Genomic DNA, 23,555 nt, shown 5'->3' with positions numbered 1-23,555 from the left:
TTTAATCCTGTACGAACGCCGCAGCCTGAAGGCCACACTCACGGTCTGACAGTAAAACTAAGAGAGTTTTGATTTGTATTCCTGAGTAAAACAGACGTGTGACTGGCTCTTTGTCTTTGTCTCCAGGACACGGCGGGACAGGAGCGTTACCGCACCATCACCACGGCCTACTACCGCGGCGCCATGGGCTTCATCCTCATGTATGACATCACCAACGAGGAGTCCTTCAACGCCGTCCAGGACTGGTACGTGACTGCTGGCGTGTGCACTTCTGTGTGCGTTTGGCATTGTGTTTCAAATAAAGTCTTTCACATGTGCTTTCAGGGCCACTCAGATCAAGACGTACTCGTGGGACAATGCCCAGGTGATCATGGTGGGCAACAAGTGCGACATGGACGAGGAGAGAGTCGTACCTCCAGAGAAAGGAAAGCACCTCGCCGACCAGTTAGGTGAGACGTCGCTGCTAGAGTGCTGCTAAATACTCTTCAGCTCAGGTTTCAGATGTCAGCAGAGATCTAATCTGGCTGCCAGAAGGAGGTTCATGTTACCTGAAGGACCTGCTGTAGAGAAACTACGACTGTAGAGATCATTTTTCAAACAATGGCTCGTTGATTTCAGACAGAAGTGGACAAACGCAGCTTCTCATTTCTCATCAGCAAGCGTCCAGATTACTGACTGATTTCTGCTGCGTACAATAATGAGATAACGGGAGCTCAGTGCTGTGGAGTGACGCACAGAAGGCTGAGGCTAAAGCTAACAAGCCCCAAGCAAAAAGTCATCATCCTCACCAGCTGATGATTCATGTGGAAGACATGTTAACGGAGAGGCAGCACGGCTCTTATACTGCGGTGCAGAGCCAGTGATCAGACAGAACACCATCAGGATGCAAGGACGGGAGGAGCAGGAGCTCGTACTGCAGTCATTACTGGGGTGGAGGTAAAACATGACCCACGTACTGTATGAGCTCCAGACGGGATTCAAAGTTAAACTCAACATCAGACATGAATCCAGTTTAAATGGAGCTCTGGGAAGACAGATGACCATAACACAACTCTGCACCGTGTTTCTGTAGAGAGAAACGATTTGTTCATGTTAACAGTAAATACCAGTGACTCCTCTTAATATTTTTCCACTTTAAAGTTTGCAGTGCTTTAAAACTGATGTTTACCAGACTTCAGATATAATTGGGTTTCTGAGCAATTTTCATCTGTACTGTGAGAAAGAGCAGCTGCTCATCTGTTAAGCAGGTAAAATGACTCAGCCTTGGGGTGTGTGTACTGAGGAATACTGAAATACTGTAATTGTATCACTAACTGCCCGAGGCCAAAGAGATGTTCGCATTAAGAATGCACAATACTGGTTTTAGAAGTATTTCTCCACTGATGCGAGTCTTTAATAGATGTAAACGCTGCAGGCTTCACTGAAACAAGAGTTCACTGCAGAAAGTTTCACAGCGTTCAGGGAAACATCCAAACCAGGTCAGCAAACTGCGTCCTCCAGCAAAGCCAGGCTAGAGAAGTGTGCTGTGAGCAGCTACAGATGGAGAGCGAAGGATAAAAAATGATGACTCAACTGGAATCATTTATCCAGCCTGCATCTGTGGGATGTCTCACATGGTTACAGATAGATTTTTGTGAAGAGGGAAGACGCGTCTGAATACAGCAAACACACCTGGAGATGCTCAAACAGATGAAACCACGCCCAACCTCAGTCTGAAAACAGTCTTTAAAGGCCTGAAGACAGAGCGGTGCAGGCTTAGGCCACTGCTCTGGCTGTAAATAAGGTCCATGTGAGTCCTTGTCATAGATTCAGTGCAGTATTATTAATTATTTCAGCTGTACTTCTATAAACTGTCAGGTAGTTTTAATTAAGAAATTTATCACAAAACATTGTATTTTATAAGTCCTTTAAAGTAACTAATAGATACAGCTGTCAGATAAATGCAGTGTAGTTAAAAGTACAGTATTTCCCTCTGAGATTTAGTGGAGTAAACGACATGAAACAAAGACTCACGTAAAGTTAAAGTACCTCAAAATTGTACTTGTGTAGTAGGTGTAGTACTTGAATAAGCGTACTTAGTTTGACTTCTGCTGAGCCAAATACACTCAGTTTTAGTTATGAATGAAAGACTTTGTGTAGCTCTGAGAAAACGTTGCTAGCTGCAGGTGTTCAGGTTGAACTGTTTGACCCTCTTCTCCTGCAGGCTTTGAGTACTACGAGGCGAGCGCCAAGGAGAACATCAACGTGCGGCAGGTCTTCGAGCGCCTGGTGGACATCATCTGCGTGAAGATGTCGGAGCGCGTGGACGTGGAGGCGCCGGCGGCTCCCGGCACCAAGACCACCAGACTGACCGACAAGCCCGCCCAGCTACCTCAGAAGTGCTGCTGATGGTTCGTCGGCGTTCACGCCTCCGCTGTCGCCTCGTCCGCTCCCCCAAACTCTCCAGAAAAAGAAAAAAACAGATTAACTATTGTAACATTCCTCAACACACTCTCTCTGCTTCAGTCCATGTTTGTGAGCGGTGAATAATCACTACGCCTACTGCGACTTCTGCTAACTAACATTTATATAGCCAGTTTCATCCCCCCGTTCCCGAGTATCCGAGGTTTCCCTTACGTAGACGGAGGAGTAAGGGTGGCAGTGTACTCCACACAAAGTCATTTTAATTTGGCATCTCTGAAAAGGTTGTAGAGCCAACGTGGATTAAATCGCTGCGATGAAATACTTGCATGCTAACTGCGGCTAGGTTAATGATGTTTACGCTAATACAAGAACTTAAATAAAAGCGTGGTCACACCAGAAAGCAGGACAGCAGAGTTCATCCATACATCCTGGTCAATTAGGTCGTGTTGACAGAGAGAAAACTCGCAGGGATAGTAAGCGAATCGCTGTAGCTAACAAATTAACTGCTAAGACGCTGAGTTTGCATGACTTTGTTACTGGGCTCCTCTGAGCTGGCTAGCTTGCCACCTGTCAGTTCGCAAGCTAGTTTGCTTGGTATTTTATTTGAGAGACTATTTATCTGTTATGGAGCAGTTTATAGTCTGAGAGAGGAGGGTTACATAGAAGTGGACAGTGCACAGCTAATAGCTAATAATGCAGGCTAGCTTCCTCGGTTCGGCTCTGTTCCCTCAGTTCAGCTCTGTCAGCACAGTTTGCTGTTGATCACTGCTGAGTGAATCCTCTGCGTGCAGCGATTGAAATAAACTGACTGTGGCATGAAAATTCACCATGCTGGTGTGAGCGGGCTTTAAAGCTGGAATTCTGCTTCTGCAAAGATTCATGGAAATGTCTCCAAGCAGATACTGATGTTACTGTTAGGACACAGTCCACATAAAGGCCTCTCATGATATGGTCAGTCATGGTGGCGTGTATCGTACGTCTGGCACACGGCCCCTGTCTTAGCTGAATGTGGAGCTTCATTTTTTCGTTGCACAACCATAGAAAGATGCCAAATTTGATTTTGTTGGGAGTGCACTGCTGACAGGAGCTGGAAGCAGGGTCCACAGGTAAGCACAGCACTGCCTCTCCTCTCAAAGTGTAGCACAAACTTACAACACCACAGCTGCTCATGTTCACAGGTTTACAGGTCGTAGTCGTTAACGGAGTCATCTGCTGAAAACATCGGATCGGCTGCTTCTTAAGTAGCTAGAAATAGTGAGTCCAGTCGAATACAATATGCCTATAGCCCACTAACTGTTACTGGCCTTATTTAGTGCTGTTTTTTGGCTTGAAAGACGCTTCAGGGCTGCACCACCAACGCACAACTCCCAAGCAGGGCTGCAGCCAAAATCACTTGAGTCAAAGGCTTAGCAGGAGCGGGTTGAGTCTGAGACTGACGCATGTCCAAAAACCAGTCCCATGCCTCTCCGTAGGGTTTTTAACAGCGTTACGTCAAACAGAGACTGCCTCGTGATGCTTGAACAGGGTCCATTTAGATTATTTGTCTTGGTATTGGTAGAATTGTTGTTAGCTGTACTTTCCTGAACAAATTTTAATACAACACTTGAACTGATTTTAATATCAGGACCTCAGGCAGGATTAGACACAAACAGCTGCACAAAAATATATCAGATTCAATGTGAATGAACAGGACAGAAATCTACAGACACACATTAGTGCACCAAACAAAGAAATGGGAGATGTTTCCTTCTATGACTTTTGCATCTTTTTTCAGATTTTAGAAATGATCAGAAAATTGTTTCATATTCATAATTTCACATAATTATGAGATGAGGCCAATCAATGTAATGCACTTTTGCAGAGAGATGACTGTAATCTATGAATGCTGTCTGTTCTGGCCAAACCTTTCAGTACGAGATATGTGCGAAAATCTTCCTACATCTGGAAATCCTGCGTCAGGAATTTATCAGTGACAAACTTGTCTGCAAATCCAGATTTGAGAAAGAAAAGGAAAATCCCACCCTAAAAAACACAGAGACACAAAACGACAGTGACACAATATGACTACAAAGAGACACTAAAGAACCACAGAGACACAAGATGACCACAGAGAAACTCTATCTCTCGCTCCTATAGGAGGTGTGAGGGGCTTTTCATGTCTGTCTGTGTGTCCCCAGTGTCTCACAGTCCACAGATTGCAGCGTTATGTAACCATATCCTCCGTGTTGCTCATGTAAAGAAATCAGAGGTCAGGTTTAGAGCGTCGGATCAGAGCAGGCTGAGCTCCACCGTGCAGACGCTGCTGTCACTGATCTGTGAAGCTCCTTTAAGTACACAGTCGAGCAAAGCGAAAGAACTCCTCACCTTGGGAGGAAGACGATCTGTTCTTCGCTTTGGGAGCGATGTGCTGAGAGGACGTGACCTTTCTGAGTCCGACTGTAATTAATGTAAAAGAGAAAGAGAGCAGGAGGCTTCAGAGCTGCAAAGCCAAAGTTCTAATCTTCAAGATTTTAGATCTTCAGGGGACATACAGGAAACAAGGCGTGCATGTCCTGCACTGAGCTGCTGTCACGCTGTTGTATTGTGGCGTCTTGTTCTGTTGCTGCTTTGACGGCTGTCAGTGGACACAATGAGGACTCGGTCGGTGTGTGCGAGGCGTCAGTTTGTGGTACAGACTGCCAGAGCTGACAATGTGCAGCTTTGAAGATGTGAACAGAAAAGGCAAACTGCTTGTTCACAACAAACCATCAGATACATGCAGGTTTCTGTCCTCGTTCACCCTCACAACTGCTGTCCCCACGGGTCCGTCTCTCCAGGGTGGAGGAGCAGCAGAGATATTTCCTCTTTCCCTCTCGTTTTGGATATTTGATCATTTTAAAAAGTTACTCAAAGAAAAGTCGAAATAGCTGATATGTAAATGAACGTAGCTGCAGCCCACCTGTAGATCTGAAAAGCACTTTGTCTGAAGAGTCTTTGAGGTTCTCAAACCTCGACCTGATCAGTTTACAGAAGTTTGGTTTGTGCGCTTTGTTTCGAGGTGACCAAACCTCCACGTCAGGTTTTCTAATGTTTTCCAGCAGTAAACACCAAATTGTTAAGAAGCCAAACTGGACCTAAAAGATGAACCGACCCCTCCTGCCTGTCAGAGACTCGACCCCGGCCTGCCGCTGCAGCCCTGCTTCATGGTGGCTCACAGCTTTTGCACTGGCCGACACGATCCAGAGGCGCTCTGAGGCGTTTTCCTCTCACACACTGTGAGCAGAGCTGACGAGCGAAGAGCACACGGTTCTCTCCTTCCCCTTTAGCAGGTGTAGTCACGTAGCCGTCATGTTCGCAGTGTTTCCTACATGAACGTGTGTGTGTGTGTGTGAGTGTGTGTGTGTGATGTCAGAGCCAACACGTTCTATTGTTGCATATGGTTATCATGATATTTATTGCGTGTTCAGTTGTGAGGGTTTTTGTGTTTGTGTACAGTATCTTCGATGGAAGTGTGATATTTTGAAAATGTCATGTCAGCTGAGATACAGTACGTGTGTTTATGAAAGACTTCAAGAAAAAGGGACGATAAGGAGAACAAAAATTTGTGCATTTATTATTAAATATTATGACGATAGAAAATAAAAATATCCTGCCAAATTGTTATATAGCTACCACAGCGCACGTTTTGTGTGTAACTCCCCACCATGTGTCTTCAGATTGATAAAAACATACAATAATATTGACATTGTCTTCATATGATTATTTTTTAAGTGGATTTGTAAATGATAGAATTAGAAATTATAATGGTGTTGAGTATGAATTTATTTTTATGCTGTGTATACCATGGACAAATTATATAGAGAGTTTATGTAAACTTGTCGTCTTACAGTTCACTCCTGTATGGGGGAGAAGCACAAAGTGATTGTACAAAATATTGTGAATGTTTGTATATTATAGATGCAATTTAGTATAATAAAAATCACAATCTTTAATCAGAAAATGAGACTGTTTTATTCCCCTGTCTGTTTGCAGAGTTTATACATTTAGTTTATACGTTTATACATTCTCTGCCTTCACTAGGTCTACTAGTAATACTCTTAATAAAGTAAATGGACAAAATATTAAATAAACTGCTGAAAAGATAACAAATAAAGATGTTGACATGACACAAAATCAAACGCACATGAAGCCAAGCACAAGAGGGAAAGACTGAAGGCACAAACAAAACAAAAGTAAATATATGAAAAATCAGCAAAGTAAAAGACAAAAACAGATAATAAAGGTTTTTAATTTATCAAATTGACAGAAGTATTCAGATATACAATGTAGATTTAAAGCTAAGGAAGTTAAAGACTACGTTTGGCACATTTATTGATCTTATGTGACTAAAACTGTATCTCACTCTTATGGTTTCGCATGCGTTATGATTTTATTTAGTTACTCAGTTATTTTTTGTGGTTACAGACTTAAATAAACCACTCAGTCTCATTGATTCATGTCGTACTTGAGGGAACAAGCCTGCTGATACTCAACTGTGACCAGAACTACTTTTTCTTTCTAGTGTTCGTCAATCAAACTTAACCTCTGTCGTCACAGTTTTGACCAATCACGCGGCCCGTTAGTCTGTGATTGATTAGCTCTCAGCGAATCACAGCCATTGTTTAGGCTAGTGCTAGCTGCTATCTGACCCAGGCTAGGCAGCTGTACTGAAAGCGAAACTCTAAACTTCCACCAACATTAAGCTAGCGGAAACGAAGGTGAGCCAGTCCTCGTGCCAAAGTCGAACAAAGCAAACTGCGGTGTGTAGATGTGACTGTTCAGCTAACATTAAAACCACTCGTATTTTAGCAGCTATGGCTGTTTAACAGGCGGTGTTGTGTCATTCTCATCAACAGGATTACTGAAAGCTAATATACAGCTAACCAAGCCAGTCTGTGGCTAAATGAACTCACCATCCGATTAAACGGTCTAAGTTACAGTATTTGTGGCTTTGTTTGTGGACATTTTAAGTCAGCTCCAACAGCTAGCTCGCTACCTCCCCACCGTTTAATGACAGCCGGCGTCAGTTGCCTGAGCTGTTGCCCCCGTGGAATTCACTTCATATTAACGAAAGGTTCCGTTCACTGACGAATAGTAAGACCCCCCCATAACGTTCCGTGCATTCTCCCGCGCGACGAGACCATGGCACCAAAGTGCAGCAATAAAATCGGATATTTTCATTCTCCCCCTCTTATCGACAAAATTGTACGTTATTAAATTTGACTTGAGATGGTTTCGAAAACAGTAGATAGTGTTCAGCAAATCGGCGTGCATTTGATTCAGCTACTGCAAGTGTTTAATCTTTGAAAATCAGTGAAAACCATGGGCATTAGTCTGCTAGAACAGCCTTCTCTTTTATGTATGGCTCCCAGCTGATGATTGTTCTCATTACTGTCTGCATTTGTGTCTTCAAACAGTACTCACATGTCCTAATGTCCACTGAGCTTTGCTCCTGTTGAGACACAGCAGCATCAGTGAGGTCCAGCCCTGATGTTGGTGATCAGGTCTGACTCACAGTTTTCCAGTTTATCCTGAAGGTGTTGGTTGTTGTTGGTTGAGGTCAAGATCCTCGATACCAGACAGGGACAAGTATTTCCATATGCAGCTGCTTTGTGTGCGGTGGTGCTGTCAGCTGTCATGGTGAAACAGGAAAGAGACAAACACAAACTGTTTGAGCAAAGAAGAACACTGTTGTCTTAAATATCAGTGTGTTGCAGCAAAGGATTTCCCATCACTGGAAATAAGGACCACAGGCGTGTCCACATAGTGTCATGACAGCATCACATAAAATGCTTCACGTGTGTTCTCCATCTGTCACTCCAGAGGACTCGGTCAAAATGCCCCAAACCAACAAGTCAGCAAGCGGTGGCAGTGTGCCAGGACAGGTGTCTGCCCCCGACCAGGGTGAGCCGCCGCCACAGGACGCCAGGAACCAGGTGGCTGCTGGAGGCGGAGGAGCCGCTGCAGGAGACCAGGGAGACCCAGAGATCATCAAATCACCCAGTGACCCGAAGAAATACAGGTGGGAAAGAACAGCGTTCGGTTTAAGTGTCAGTCACAGAGGAAGTCACTCGTCGGGCAGGATGCTGCGATGGTAGATGTGTGACTTTAGCATAAATTCAGAAGATAAACCACTAGAGACAAGAGGCAAAGGTGAAAGAGACAGGTGCCTGCTGGTGTCCTGAAAATAACAGGAAGTTACTTACTGCAGTTTGTCCTGTTATCCAAGTCAGCAGATCCAGGATCAGCAGTGGTTGTGACAGAGTTTAAAGGTGAACTATGCAGCAGCTAGTGACTGCAGTTTGTGAACAGGCAGTCTTCGGTGCTGCTTACTGTCCTGAACGTGGTCGCTACCTTTTCATAAGGTCCCCATCTCACCTCCATGCTATAATTGGCTGGAGGCTACACACCCACTGCCCAAAGGCTGCAGCCCAACCACAAATAAAGGAGAAGAAAGTAAGAAAATACAGGCAGAGGGCAGGGAAATAATGACTGAGAGGCCTTACTTTTGTATGAACCTGTACTTTGTGTTTTAGGGAATCCTTCCTAGTGTACCTTTTAAAGTGCATGCAGCCTGTCGTGGCTCTTGCTTCCTGTGTACGTGTGGGGAAAATTGTCTCTCAGTTAACGCCAAATGAAGTTAATGTAATGTTCCTGAACTACAGGTGTGAAAGCAGCCATCATCTCCTCAGGTATATCGAGCGTCCTGCTGGAGTCATGGCGAGCTACGCTGCAGGAATATTGATGTTGATCCTCCCTGCAGGTATATCGAGCTGAGCAACGGCCTCCGAGCGCTCCTCATCTCCGACTTCAGCGGGGCAGACGGGAAGGGAGGCGGTGAAGACGCAGAGGACAAGGGAGACGCAGAGGATGCTGAGGGGGAGGAAGAGGAGGAAGGTGAGGAAGAAGGGGATTCTGGCGAGGGGTCGGATGAGGATGAGGAGGAGGATGCAGAGGAGGAACAAGACAGTGACTTTGATGAGCTGGACGAGGAGAACACAGCGAGGAAGAAGAGAGGGAGCTCTGAGAAGCAGGTGGGTGACGATGACTCAACACTTCTTATTCACAGGAAGTGACTTTGGAAGCCGTTAAAGTTTGTTTAGTTTGTGTGTGAAGAGGCTTTGTTTACAGGAAATGTCCTCAAACACTCTGAATCAGTGCGATCTTTCACTTCCTGGTCAATTATGTATTGTATGATGATCAGACTGTGACCGCGTGTTGATTGGCGTCCGGGAGCTTTCACACAAAACGTGTTCGGTGTAACTGAAGAGCAGCAGATTCTTCAGCTGAAGGCCTGAAGCCGAGCACGCAGGGTGAGTGGATGTAAAGCGTGTGTGTGTGTGTGTGTGTGTGCGCGTGTGTTTCCAGGCGGCGGCGGCTCTGTGCATCAGTGTGGGGAGCTTCAGCGACCCGGACGACCTGCCCGGCCTCGCCCACTTCCTGGAACACAGTGAGTCCACAGACACTTTTTCCAAATCCAGATCTGCTATCGGGTCGGATGATTGAATCACAGCTCTGTCAGATCTAATTAAGTTCAACGCAGACGTCAGCTGTTAGCCGAGCAACAGCCAAACGTTTCATTTCAGCTAAGACTGAATTCATTTTAATTAGCTACAGCTAATGTGTGCGTTTGTCAGAGCTGGAGAGCAACGAGAAGCTTCTGCCTGAATCCAAAGTTTGTCCTCTGAACTCTGGAAGTGAAAGTGAACGCAGCCCTGTCCTGACTTTTCTTTGGCTTCGTTTCCTCCTGTCTGACGCTCAGTGGTGTTCATGGGCAGTGAGAAGTACCCAGCGGAGAACGGCTTCGACGCCTTCCTGAAGAAGCACGGAGGAAGCGACAACGCCTCCACAGACTGTGAGAGAACCATCTTCCAGTTCGACGTTCAGAGGAAGTATTTCAGGGAGGCGCTGGACAGGTGAGGCTGGACTCAGGTCTTCAGAGCGCTGACCGTGGTCGCACCTTTCCTTCTTCTTCTGCTGCTCACTGAAACATTTTCAGATGTTTATGAAGACAGAAGCAGAGTGGTGCTGAGGCTGACAGTGAGCCGTAGGGGGCTCCTGTCAGAACACGAGTTTTTGGGCGTCCCCCCATCGTGAAGGCCGGCGTCCTCTGTGTGTGTGTGTGTGTGTGTGTGTGTGTGTGTGTGTGTGTGTGTGTGTGTGTGTGTGTGTGTGTGTGTGTGTGTGTGTGTGTGTGTGTGTGTGTTGATGGCAGCTCTTTGTGGGCCATCTGGCTCTCTGATGGGAGGTCAACCGGTTCATTAAAGATCACCACGAGCGCCGAGCCGCTCTGCAGCAGGCCGGCCGATGCTCTCTCTGCGGCCACGATGAGACCGATGCTGTTTTTAGCCGAGCGCTCAGTGGACTGGAAACATGCAGGAGGGACGAGGGGATGTCTGCAGTTTGTTCTGCAGGTGGATGTCTCTGGTTGAGTCGGAGACACCAGAGCAGAGCTGACTGGTTTTACAGAGGGACTGGGACTGATCCATTTTTCACTCACCACTTAATCCATTCGTTCTTTTTGATTCATCAAATCATTTTTTGGTTTATAAAATGTCAGAAACTGTGAAAAATGGCCATGATGTGTCCCCAGAGTCCAGGGTGACGTCTTTAAATGTCTTCCCTCGTCCAACCAACACCTCCATGTTCAGTTTAAAGTCCGAAAACACAGAAAAGCAGCAGATTGTCACACTGGACAAGCTGGAACCAGAAGATGTTTGACGTTTGACGTTTGAAGTGTGTGTGTGTGTGTGTGTTTTGCAGGTGGGCTCAGTTCTTCATCTGTCCTCTGATGATAGAAGACGCCATTGACAGAGAGGTGGAGGCTGTGGACAGCGGTGAGTCTGCAGCAGGGACCCTTTGCTCTGTTTTAGGTGACGTTCTCACACGTTGATGCTCCTCATGGTCTGAACTGAGCACCAGACCTTTCTCTCCGTGGGCCTTCTCTCTTCTCCTGCTCAGAGTACCAGTTGGCGAGGCCGTCCGACTCGCATCGTAAGGAGATGCTGTTTGGGAGTTTGGCGAAACCAGGACACCCGATGAGCAAGTTCTGCTGGGGTAAGGACACATGCAGTCCTCAGACGTGCTCCTGTTCTAGATCTGATTCTGTTCTGCTGTTTCAGTGAAGAAAAGACATTTAGACAACAAAAGAGTCTTGATTACAGATACTGTAGTGATGTCAGTGTTCCCTTTCCTCTGTGCTCCTCTGAGAACTTATTTTCAGTTCCCACTTCATCCACTTATTAAAGCGTCATGCTTTCTAAAGTCTCTGTCTAAGCTGGGCCTGAAAAGGAGCGGGATGTTCAGATTTGCTGTCAGGTCACGATTGAACGCCTGTTCCTGTTTCTCAGGTAACGCTCAGACATTGAAGCACGAGCCCAGAGAGAAGCAGATCAACACCTACCAGCGGCTCCGACACTTCTGGAAGAGATATTACTCTGCGCATTACATGACGCTGGCCGTTCAGTCCAAAGGTACTCACACACACTCAGCAGAGACGCTCACAGCCTCCATCGCAGCACGTGTGTGTTCTGCTGCTGTTACTGCAGCTGGTTTAGGAGGCACAAAGACGTGAAGCCTCAGCAGTCATGTGAGGCTCTGATGCTCTTTACACACCACGACGTAAACTTACTGGATGGACGAAAATGGACGAACAGTTAAATCTTTCCTGCTTTGTCTTTTCAGTAAGGTGGAATGCAGTTAGTAAGTTGCCTTGGCCAAAGTTTCTGCCCACTGCTTAATGTATAAAATGTAAGGAATGCTAATGCTAACATGCTAATGTCAGCATCCACCTTAAAGAGTGACTGACAACAAGCTGAAGAGCAGTGCTGACTGTGGTCGGGTCTCTTAAAGGTCCCATATTATGGTCATTTTCAGGTTCACACTTTATGCTTTTAGTGTTAAATTAAAAGCCTGTGTGGTGTACGGTGACTGTGTGGCTCTGACATCAGCCTCACAGAGGTCCAGTTTGTTAAAGACATGGAAAATCTCACCATCTACAGCACGGGACCTTTAACTGTGACCACACCCAGCAGTGATGTCACAGGGTACTGACACTCCCTGAAGTACACTCTGACATCACTGCACGGAGGTGAGAGGTCAAACCAACGTAGATGGACCAACAACATCCAGCTGTTACACAGATGCTCCTGTTGTTGTTTAGAGACTCTGGACACTCTGGAGCAGTGGGTGAGAGAGATCTTCATCAAAGTTCCCAACAAGTAAGCCCTCATCACACGCACGCACGCACGCACGCACGCACGCACGCACGCACGCACGCACGCACGCACGCACGCACACACACACCTTGTAGTAAGTCCTGGTAGTGTAAACACTGCACTACATGAGATTCTTATGGAGACCAACATGTTGTTATTACTGATAAATGAGTTTTGGTGCACATGTTGGTCGATCACAAACGGGTGAGCAGTGTGTTAGCCTGCTTCAGTAGCATGATCGTTAGCTGTGACAAAGACTCTGAGGGTGTTAGCCTGCTTCCAGACCTGAACGCAGCGCGTTGGTGGACTCAGCCTTTCCATCTTCTGAAATTGATCGATAATCACTCAAAGATTAATCAGGTAAATTTGTGTTTTTTAAACGTTTCCAGCGGTGAACCTCGAGCCGACTTCTCTCACCTCCAGCAGCCGTTTGACACTCCGGACTTCAACAAGCTGTACAGAGGTCAGATACTGTTTGTACTCTCCTCACTATCTGCTGTCGTGTTTGTAGTGGTAGTTGTAGTATTATTCTTACTGCATATTGTGTGCATGTGTTCTGATATTTCTGAGGAAACTGCACCGTTGGCTGAAATCTGTATTTGGCTCATTAATGCAGATGAAACACGTTCATGCAGATTGACATAACGAGGATACTTCCCTCTACTTAATTTGTACTAATTACATGTCGTTTCATTGCGTAGTTCTACTTATTATTTGCTCTTCATATCCTGCCTGCTGCTCGTGCTGCTGTAACACCTCATTGACCTCCTGGGGATCAATAACGTGTCGTCCTAATTGAGCTGAGAAATGAGAAATCTAATCTTATAATCATGATTTTGGTCTTATTAATTCTACGACAGGATTATCAAAAGGACTCTTAGATCCTGTTTTAACAGGACACACAAACTAACACGTGTGTGTGTTGCAGTGGTGCCTGTGAGGAAGGTTCACGCGCTGACCATCAGCTGGGCCGTCCCACCTCAGGGGAAACACTACAGGTGAGTCAGACTCGCCTGTCGGATCGTCCCTCAGCCAGGTTAGACCTCACACAGTGTGTGCTTTGGTTTTTGTCAGAGTGAAGCCTCTTCACTACATCTCCTGGCTGATCGGACACGAAGGGACGGGCAGCATCCTGTCTCTGCTCAGGAAGAGGTGAGCTGGAGACAGAGCCAAGAAAGGACGAGAAGCAGAACGCTGAGCGAGAGAGGTGCTCATGACGTGTGTGTGTGTGCGTGCGTGCGTGTCTCTGTGCGTGTGCGTGTCTCTGTGCGTGTCTCTGTGTGTGTGCGTGTCTCTGTGCGTGTCTCTGTGCGTGTGCGTGTCTCTGTGCGTGTCTCTGTGCGTGTGTGTGTCTCTGTGTGTGTCTCTGTGCGTGTGTGTGTGTGCAGGTGCTGGGCTCTGGCTCTGTTTGGAGGAAACAGCGAGACGGGTTTCGACCAGAACACCACCTACTCCATCTTCTCCATCTCCATCACCCTCACTGACCAGGGCTACCAGAACTTCCACCAGGTGGACACACACAGGCACACACACAGACACACATATAAAAAGGTATGAGCACCTGTACCTGTTAACAGGCTCTCTCCTGGACGCAGAGCTCGTCCTGTGTTTGAGCTCGTTTTTTAAAAGCACTGAGGAGGAGCTGAAATGCTTTGGTTCTTCTTCACAGACTGACGTTAAATTATTGCGTTTGACACAAGGTTGAACTAAATTTGGTGCTTTTATATCCTGAAAAACTGCTGAAGCGTACATTTAGAAAGCAGCAGGAGGCTGAAATCGTCTCTGAAGTCCTTGTTGAAAACAGTCATTGTCTTTTCCTGCAGAGAGGACGACGATGCTGCTGGCTGGGACGCCACTCAGCCGTTTAAATAGTCACTAAAAACAATAATGAGAGGAAGCAGCTTTTGTTTTCTGAGTCTTCAGTCCCATAACTCCCACGCTGCACTGTGTCTGTCTGTGCAGGTGGTCCATTTGGTGTTCCAGTACCTGAAGATGCTCCAGACTCTGGGCCCTCAGCAGAGGTCAGACTCCTCACAAACATCCTGTACAACCCCTTTAGAGACCTGGTGAACTCTTTCAGGCCAGAACGCTGTTGTAATGTCCCGCTTCTGTTGATCATCTCTCAGAGTTTCAGATGTGGACGGTCTTACTCAGAATAAGCAGGACAGTTTGAAGATGAAGGTTTATTTGCTGCATTCAAGGTTTATGATGGTGTATATAAAGTTCAGGGTCGCGTAGAAAACGTTGTTCCAAAATGCGTTTTATCTGAATTGTGACGATATTAAATAATTTAGCTCGAGTAAAAACACATCTGATCAGAGACATCTGGGAGGTTTTTAGTGGAAGTGACAGAAACTGTAAACTCACAGTGACCTCAGAACTAAAGATAACAGGCGAGAACTGATGAAGGGAAACCACAGAGTCGTGCTCAGAGTAACTCTCACCCCAACACGTCACTAATCTGACTCACCTCATTCAATAGTTCACTGAAGCATCGTAACGATGAAGAACATCTGCATCTGCTCAGTGACCTCGCTTCAGCCTCATTTCCCTCCAGGGACTCTGAGACTGAGCCGCCGTGACGCTGGGAGGCCGTTTGGATCGACTGGTCGCATGACCACACGGTCCAACGATTCAGTCTGCGCTGAATGTGTCGAAGCCGATGTTTTCTCTTCGTCTCTGAACCTGAAACAAGAAACCGGAACCCTCATTTCCATCAAAATTAGGATGTGAGAAGTGAACACATGAAGGCATGAAGCAGAGATTCAGAGAGCAGCCAGTCATCCAGCGGAACAGCAGCGAGCGAGTCCGGACTTTGATTTGACTTTATTTTTATTTAGTATCAGGATAATCATTGAGTCTGTGCTGAATAGATCCCAGCCTGTGAGCACGTGAAGTAAAGCTCAGGTCGTCAGTCATCAGCAGTAACAGTCTGAAATATTATATTATTATTATTATTATTATTATCTGGTGGACGTGAGAACACAAAAACAAGTCCAGAAAAACATGAACGAATCAGTTTCTGATTCCTTAATGTTTCCACACATGACGCTAATGTGAGAGTCACTGCTTGAAGTGGTCAGGAAGCTCCAGACAGCCCATAATAATCCAACTGTTTTCATGTAAAAGCACTGAAGTTTGTTCAGTTCGTTATTAAGCTTCAAATTTTAAATAAACTTCCTTTTTTTCAGGATCTATGAGGAAATTCAGAAGATCGAAGCCAACGAGTTCCACTATCAGGAGCAGGTAGTGACACACACACACACACACACACACACACACACACACACACACACACACACACACACACACTCTCACACGCACACTCTCTCACAGATTAATCAGTTTCGTCTCTGCAATGTTTGGCAGGCAGTTTTCTCAGGAAGTGATTGATCAGTTGATCATTAAGCGACATTAAAACTAATGATGAGGACAGAAGTGATCGACTTTAAATTGGTGAGATCAGCCCTCAGGATACAAACAGTGAACAGGTGTTTACCTGTCAATCATCGCTCCTCATGGAGTGTGTGTGACACGGGCGGCGTGTTTCACCAGCGATGTTAGCTGACCTTAAAATGAGTTAATGATCACGTTCACGTGCTTTAATGAACCCTAAAGAAGTGATTGATAACGTGATGAACGTGTCCTCTGCTTTCGTCTGGACTGACAGACGGATCCCATCGAGTTTGTGGAGAACATCTGTGAGAACATGCAGCTGTTTCCCAAAGAGGACTTCCTGACCGGAGACCAGCTCATGTTTGAGTACGAGCCCCAGGTGAGCAGGACTGCAGGACCAGATCTGATCCAGGATCAGTCTGAGAGCCCAAAATCACACTTAATGAAACACGGCCCCGACTCCACCCTCTGAGTGTGAACGTATACTCGTTCTGTGTGTGTGTATATGTGTGTGCGCGTGTGTGTGTGCGTGTGTGTGCTCAGGTGATCAGTGCTGCTCTGTCCCTGCTGACTCCTGACCGAGCCAACCTGCTGCTGCTGTCACCAGAGAACGAAGGTCACTGTCCACTCAGAGAAAAATGGTTCGGTACCTGCTACAGCATGGAGGGTACGACACACACACACACACACACACACACACACACACACACACACACACACACACACACACACACACACACTCTCCTCCCGTTAGTGAGGCTCCACCTGTTTCCTGAAAAGCAAAGGCAGCATGTTACACACTGTAATCAACCACATTGATCCTAATGAAGCACGCTGCAGTGAAACTGTGAGTCGTTCCTTCAGAAGACTGCAGTTCTGTTAAAGGTGGGCGTGTTTGTTTTGTCTCATCAGACATCTCAGAGGAGTGGGCTCAGCGCTGGGCGGGGGACTTTGAACTCAACCCTGAACTCCACCTTCCTGCTGAGAACAAATTCATCGGTCAGTGCAAACACGATGTAGACGTGACAGTTCGCTGTGATGTAAAAGAGCTAAAACCAAAGCACACGCTCGGCTCTGATCGCATTCATCGCTCTTCATCTTCGTCTTCGTCTTCCTGCTGCAGCGACGGACTTCACCCTGAAGACGTCCGACTGTCCGGACTCAGAGTTTCCCGTCAGGATCACCAACACGGAGCGAGGCTGTCTGTGGTACAAGAAGGACAACAAGTTCAAGATCCCGAAAGGTGAGTCCAGTCGTCGCGTGACCTGAAGCCGGTCGAGCGTGAACCGGTGTGTAGTGATCGTCTCCTCTGCTGATGGCGAAGCTGCAGCGATGGCGTTTCATCGCTCCTCATATGTCTGCCTTTAAAAAAAGCTTTCTTCCATTTTATTTTGTAGTTTTCTGAATGGTCTGCTTGTGTTTGCCTCATGCCCCTCAGTCCATCAAATGTCCTCAAACGGTGACTGATGTGATGTGAGCCAGCGATGGACTTTTCAGTGAATTAGGAGACGTCTTCTGTCTCTAAACCTGTGAGACAAGTCCTTTTCACAGCTTCACATTTTCATGTAGAGAACATGAACACGTGGAGGGACTGTGGGACATGAACGCTGCTGTCGTCTGGACGTGACCTCCTGCCTCAGCACGTGAAACAGCTCCACCTGCTGGACAGTGCAGTCATTGCTGCTTCATCAAACTGCAGCTGTAAATCTGTCAGGCTGAACTTTGGGGAAATGTGAATATGCACACATCTACAATCTGTCTGTGTTCTGAATGTTTAGCTCTGTAAACATCTTTTAACTTCAGTGAAAAGCTTCAACATTTTAACAACCTCTTTCTGTTATTTGGTCGTGTGATGAGCAGCTGGGATAAAAATGTGTGTGGGACAGTTTCTGTCTGGGCTTTAGAAGAGGTGAAATAATGAGTAACTCGTTCAGTGAATGAAATGTGACCTGATCATGTTGTTTTGTGTCTTTCAGCTTATATTCGCTTCAACCTGATCTCCCCGATGATTCAGAATAGCCCTGAGAAGTAAGAGAGCGTCGAAGCACATGAACACAGATCATGTGGATTTTTGCCGATGAATCGACCTTCCTCGTCGTGCCCGTTTAACGGCCCTCTTCCTCTTTCAGTCTGGTGCTCTTTGACCTCTTCGTCAACGTCTTGGCTCATAATCTGGCAGAACCGGCCTACGAGGCCGACGTGGCTCAGCTGGAGTACAAGCTGGTGGCCGGAGAGCACGGACTGGTGGTCCGCCTGAAAGGCTTCAACCACAAACTGCCGGTGAAGACACACACACACACACACACACACACACACACACACACACACACACACACACACACACACACACACACACACTTTACACACACACTTTACACACACTTATATTTGTATTAATAGTACAAACGTAGCTCATGTGTCTGACTACGTTTGCTGCTCTGCTAAACGTAGTGGGGGCGCCCTGTACACCTCCAGTGTATTCAGGCTGAGTACTGCAGTGAAGTACTGCAGTGAAGTACTGCAGTGAAGTACTGCAGTGAAGTACTGCAGTAAATGTACTCTCCCCCGGCTGCTGTTTCAGCTGCTGCTGAAGCTGATCGTGGATCATCTGGCAGACTTCAGCGCCGAGCCGGGCGTCTTCACCATGTTCTCTGAGCAGCTGAAGAAGACCTACTTCAACATCCTCATCAAACCTGAGAGGCTCGGCAAGTACGTCGTGCGCGTGCGCGTGCGCGTACACACACACACATACACACACACACACACACACACACACACACACACACAAACACACACACACACTCCCTGCAGACACACACACTCCCTGCAGACACGCACACACACACACACACACACACACACTCCCTGCAGACACACACACACACACACTCCCTGCAGACACACACACACACACTCCCTGCAGACACACACACACACACTCCCTGCAGACACACACACACACACTCCCTGCAGACACACACACACACACTCCCTGCAGACACACACACACATACTCCCTGCAGACACACACACTCCCTGCAGACACACACACACACACTCCCTGCAGACACACACACACACATACTCCCTGCAGACACACACACTCCCTGCAGACACACACACTCCCTGCAGACACACACACTCCCTGCAGACACACACACACACACTCCCTGCAGACACACACACACACACTCCCTGCAGACACACTCACAGTCATGGCTGCAGTGTTTCGTAGCGTCTCTCTGTCCTCTCCCGCCCGCAGAGACGTCCGTCTGTTGATCCTGGAGCACAGCCGCTGGTCGGTCATTCAGAAGTACCAGGCGGTCATGAAGGGTCTGACCGTCGACGACCTGCTGACCTTCGCCGGCGGGCTGAAGGCGGAGCTCTACGCTGAGGGTCTGGTTCAGGGAAACTTCACCAGCGCGGTGAGACGAACCGACGCTGCTGTGCAGCGAGTTCAAGTCAACAGTTGACCCGAATAACAGAGAGCGTCATTTACTCTGTGAGGGGTTAACTGTTGAAATGTCATTTTTAGAAACACATCCTCACTCATGAATGTTTTGTACTTTGTCTCCTCCAACAGGAGTCAAAGGAGTTCCTGCAGTACTTCATCGAGTGAGTATCTGCTCCACGTGTTACTGCACTTTCATGTTTATGAGGGTTTTATACAAGAGTGAGATTCCATCAGGCTTACATGTTGGAAATGAGGTTTATTATTACTCACAAATAAAAAAGTGTGTGCTGCGTTGATGTCAGATGGATTGAGAGCTGAAATATCACCCCTCAGTCTCTCCGTTTAAAACTCGTCCTCCAGCTGATTCCAGGTCAGTGTGGTCTGACGTGACGCTGAGGGTCTGTCTGTCTCTGCAGTAAGCTGCACTTCCAGCCTCTGTCAGCAGAGGTCCCTGTGCTGTTCCGGGTGGTGGAGCTGCCTCAGAAGCAGCATCTCTGTAAAGTCAAATCTCTCAACAAAGGAGACGCCAACTCTGAGGTCACCGTCTATTACCAGGTAGGAAACCAAGCACAGCAGCCACATCACAGAACAACCAGTGTGATGAGGTACGTTTTCTTCTTTATGCTGACATACTTTTACTTTAGTGATGGTTTCATGGGTTCTTGTTGCAGTCGGGCCTGAAGAACCTCAGAGAACACGCTCTGATGGAGCTGATGGTGGTGAGTGACACGTCTACACACAACGCAGCAGTGAGGCCTGTGAGTGCTGTTGGTCATGTGACACTGTGTGTGTGTGTGTGTGTGTGTGTGTGTGTGTGTGCGTGCGTGTGCGTGTGCGTGTACAGATGCACATGGAGGAGCCCTGCTTCGACTTCCTCAGGACGAAGGAGACTCTGGGGTGAGTGTCGTTTCTGCTGAGCTCACAGGTCCGTCTGTCCAGGGTGTTTCCTTTAAACTGTCCACTGCTTGGTGTCGTCCCTGCAGGTACCAGGTGTACCCGACCTGCAGGAACACCTCAGGGGTGCTGGGTTTCTCCATCACCGTGGAGACGCAGGCCACCAAGTTCAGGTGAGCTGTCCTCTGCGTCTGTGCGGCTGCAGATGGATCTCTTTGAGTTTTTAAACACTCCTCGTCTCCCTCGTCCATCTGTCCTCACAGCACAGAGTTTGTGGAGGCGAAGATCGAGGAGTTCCTGGACAGCTTCGGCGAGCGTCTGTCCGGTCTGAGCGAGGAGGCCTTCAGGTCCCAGGTGACGGCGCTCATCAAGCTGAAGGAGTGCGAGGACGCCCACCTGGGAGAGGAAGTGGACCGCAACTGGTTTGAGGTCGTTACGCAGCAGTACGTCTTCAAGCGTCTCAACAAGGAGGTGAGACGTGTTGTGAAGCTGTTTGTGTCCAGAAGCAGCCGGCTGTGACCGGTCAGAGCTTTAGTCTGTAATGGGTCATCTGTTCAGCCATTTTCAGGCTAAGACACCGAATATTTGATGGTTTGAAGTTTGAAGTTTTCTATAAACTGAAGATATTCAGTTTTTTTTTTTCCAAAATGAACACCATGAACGCATCTGTGGCTCCAGTCCCGCTCTTTGGTTCTGGTCCCGCTCTGTGGCTCCGGTCCCGCTCTGTGGCTCCGGTCCCGCTCTTTGGTTCTAACCCGCTGTGGTCCCCCCGCAGATCGAGGCCCTGAAGCTCTTCGGTCAGGAGGAGCTGGTCTCCTGGTTCCTGGAGCACAGAAACACCAGCAGCAGGAAGCTCAGCGTCCACGTGAGTGTGTTGCGTTCACTGCTGTTAGTAAGTTTCTGTGTGCTGCAGGTTTGTAGAATGAGGACAGAAACAAAGCAAACGGAGGTGTTACAAACATGAAAAGAGCTTTTAGAGCTTTTGTCGTTGTTAGTTTTGACTTTAACAGAAGAAGTTAAGGCCCTGAACGCCTCATTCATTGACCGCCTGCCTGAAGGAATTAAATGCACACAGATTTGAATGATTAGATCAGATTTAAACATGCAGAGCAGACCGCTGTCATCCTGTAAACATTTGTTTTGTGGGTCAGGTGGTTGGTTTCGGGGTGGAGGAGAACGACCCCCCGGAGCAGAGCGGCGCCGGCAGCCCCGACAGCCCCTACAACCCTCCGTCCTCGGCCTACGGCGAAGTGAGCGAGCTGAACTTCCTGCCGGCCTCCTCGGCGTCGCTCCAGGACGTCACGCTCATCACTGACATCAGAGCGTTCACCTCCTCTCTCCCCCTCAACCCCTACCACAAAATCCTCAGCTAGGCCAGTCTGACGGCGATGCGACAGGACGGGGAGTCACGTGACGTCCTCGCCGTCTCTGCGGTCAGAGATGATGGAAACAGCTGATCGGAGCGGACACTGTTAGGACAGACGGAAACGTGTGTTTAGTTGTTTTGTTTTATGTGAGTGGTTGTAATAACGCTGCATTCACGTCCTGTGGGAATAGTTTGTTTCGGCGGGCGCTGTAGTAAAGCTTGTCGCCACAAGAAGTGAATCATCACTGTTTCAAAGCTGCTTCTCTTCCTGTCGCTGCCACCGAGCGCAGCCTCTTCAGGTCAGTCAGAAAACTCAGATCATCTTTTATTCAGCTTCTAAACATCAGCGAATCCGTCTCCTTCCACTCAGCGCGTCAATGGCGTCTGAACAGGAAGTTCAGTCACGTCTGATTCTGGAAGTCGGACTCGATCAGCTGCTCTGATTTCAACATGATGATCGACGGCTCGATGGATTCAAGAGTCTGAATGTTTCCTTGTTGCTTTTAACTGTGAAATGATGTGTGCGATTATTCCCAGGTGAAGTGAATGCAGCGCGATGACTCAGGGCTCTGGTTTAAATTCAGTCTGTCATGAACGACAAGAAGAAGAAGAAGAGGAAGAAGAAGAAGAAGAGGGGCAGACGATGGCGTCACTGCGGCCAGTATCACTGACAGACTGCTGTGTTTGTTTCTGTGTTGAAGATGTTTGATGATGCGTTCACGACCCGCCGTCACTCAGAACGTGCTGCTGGAGCTTCTGGAGGCTGGAAGGTTTTCAAATCATTCAGTTTACATTTCAGTCACCGTTAGATGCTTTCATGAATACTGAGTTTTAGTTTGGAGTTTGTTTGTTCTGTGTTTAAATTATGACAATAAAGAGTAAAACCATCATCAGACAGACGACACCGTGTCACTTCTTAAGCCAGATGATGATGATGACGATGAAGCTAACACACTGAAATGTTCCAGAAACACAAAGCTCAACTCTTCATCACTGCGTCTCTTCTTCGTCGTCCTCCTCAGAAGTCACTTCTCTGCTTGTTCAGTGATTTTTGTCCACATTTTAAAGACGCAGCAAGCAGACAGTGGAGAGGCGGTGTTTGTCCTGAGGGTGGCGCCAGAGGGGAGGTCATGTGACGCACGCTGTCTGCAGGTGGTGAGACAGTCACTGAGAGGAGGACGGACAGGAGGGAGTACTCAGGTCCATCACTGCAGTAAAAGTACGAACATCAGATCACTGTCTCCTCGTTCATGTCTCAGAGGACGTTCTTGTTGGTTGAGGCGGCGCTCATTTTAAACTAATGATTCTTTTCATTCTGGATCAATCAGCTGATCATTTCCTCCATCGATCGATCGTTTGCTTTGGAAACTTTGTAAAAATAGTGAGAACCTCAGAGAACCCCAGCAGAGATCAATAAACCATCGTCAGAAGAGCCGATCGATCATTTTCTATCAGTCCACTAACTGATTATCTGATCAATCATTTCGGAAACTGTTGAGTCGTTTAATTTCTAAAGTCTTCATCTTCTTCTTCAAAGCGAAAGTACTAACATCAGATTACTGTGTCTTACAGTAAAAGTACAGCATTTCACTGCAGTGTAGGTGGAGTAGAAATTGAAAGTGACATGAAATGTGAAGTAAAAGTACCTCAGATGTGTCCTCAGTGCAGTATTTGAGTACTTGGTTACTGAGCTGATTGGTCTCTGGATTTAAAGACTCATGTTTGAGTTTGTGCAGAAATCTTTAATAAGTCAAAAACATGGAACCTAATAATGTACAGAGCAGCATCTCGGCGTTAAATAAGACTC

General features: G+C 47.2%; 2 protein-coding genes across 5 annotated transcripts in view; both read left to right on the top strand.

Moving 5' to 3' along the window:
* Positions 1-6,385, top strand: part of rab3b (RAB3B, member RAS oncogene family) — a 17,905-nt gene extending 11,520 nt beyond the window's left edge. For both annotated transcript variants that reach the window (XM_070960195.1, XM_070960194.1), the window contains exons 3-5: positions 127-245; positions 325-449; positions 2,204-6,385. In XM_070960195.1, coding sequence (XP_070816296.1) covers positions 127-245; positions 325-449; positions 2,204-2,388 — 429 coding nt within the window. In that variant the 3' untranslated portion in view covers positions 2,389-6,385. The remainder of the gene's footprint in view (positions 1-126; positions 246-324; positions 450-2,203) is intronic.
* Positions 6,386-7,050: 665 nt separating this feature from the next.
* Positions 7,051-22,646, top strand: nrd1b (nardilysin b (N-arginine dibasic convertase)). Of its 3 annotated transcripts, none has more exons than XM_070960148.1 (31): positions 7,051-7,139; positions 8,245-8,443; positions 9,185-9,455; positions 9,790-9,871; positions 10,184-10,337; positions 11,185-11,258; positions 11,383-11,478; positions 11,772-11,894; positions 12,584-12,641; positions 13,028-13,101; positions 13,567-13,636; positions 13,713-13,790; positions 14,027-14,147; positions 14,601-14,659; positions 15,830-15,884; positions 16,309-16,413; positions 16,578-16,701; positions 16,947-17,033; positions 17,158-17,277; positions 18,011-18,062; positions 18,164-18,314; positions 18,616-18,743; positions 19,297-19,459; positions 19,618-19,649; positions 19,905-20,043; positions 20,160-20,207; positions 20,333-20,385; positions 20,472-20,555; positions 20,646-20,853; positions 21,158-21,247; positions 21,534-22,646. In XM_070960148.1, the coding sequence occupies exons 2-31, from the start codon at positions 8,259-8,261 to the stop codon at positions 21,753-21,755; spliced, it is 3,306 nt and encodes a 1,101-aa protein (XP_070816249.1). In that variant the 5' UTR covers positions 7,051-7,139; positions 8,245-8,258; the 3' UTR covers positions 21,756-22,646. The 3 variants fall into 3 exon arrangements, with proteins under 3 accessions (XP_070816249.1, XP_070816250.1, XP_070816251.1); XM_070960149.1 differs by having other exon boundaries at positions 7,076-7,153; XM_070960150.1 differs by lacking the exon at positions 7,051-7,139 and having other exon boundaries at positions 8,239-8,443.
* The last annotated feature ends 909 nt before the right edge of the window (positions 22,647-23,555 follow it).

This window comes from Chaetodon trifascialis, chromosome 4 (genome assembly GCF_039877785.1).
Source record: "Chaetodon trifascialis isolate fChaTrf1 chromosome 4, fChaTrf1.hap1, whole genome shotgun sequence".
Taxonomy (NCBI): domain Eukaryota; kingdom Metazoa; phylum Chordata; class Actinopteri; order Chaetodontiformes; family Chaetodontidae; genus Chaetodon; species Chaetodon trifascialis.
Note: the sequence above shows the minus strand (reverse complement) of the source record. Positions and strands in the feature narration are given on the sequence as shown.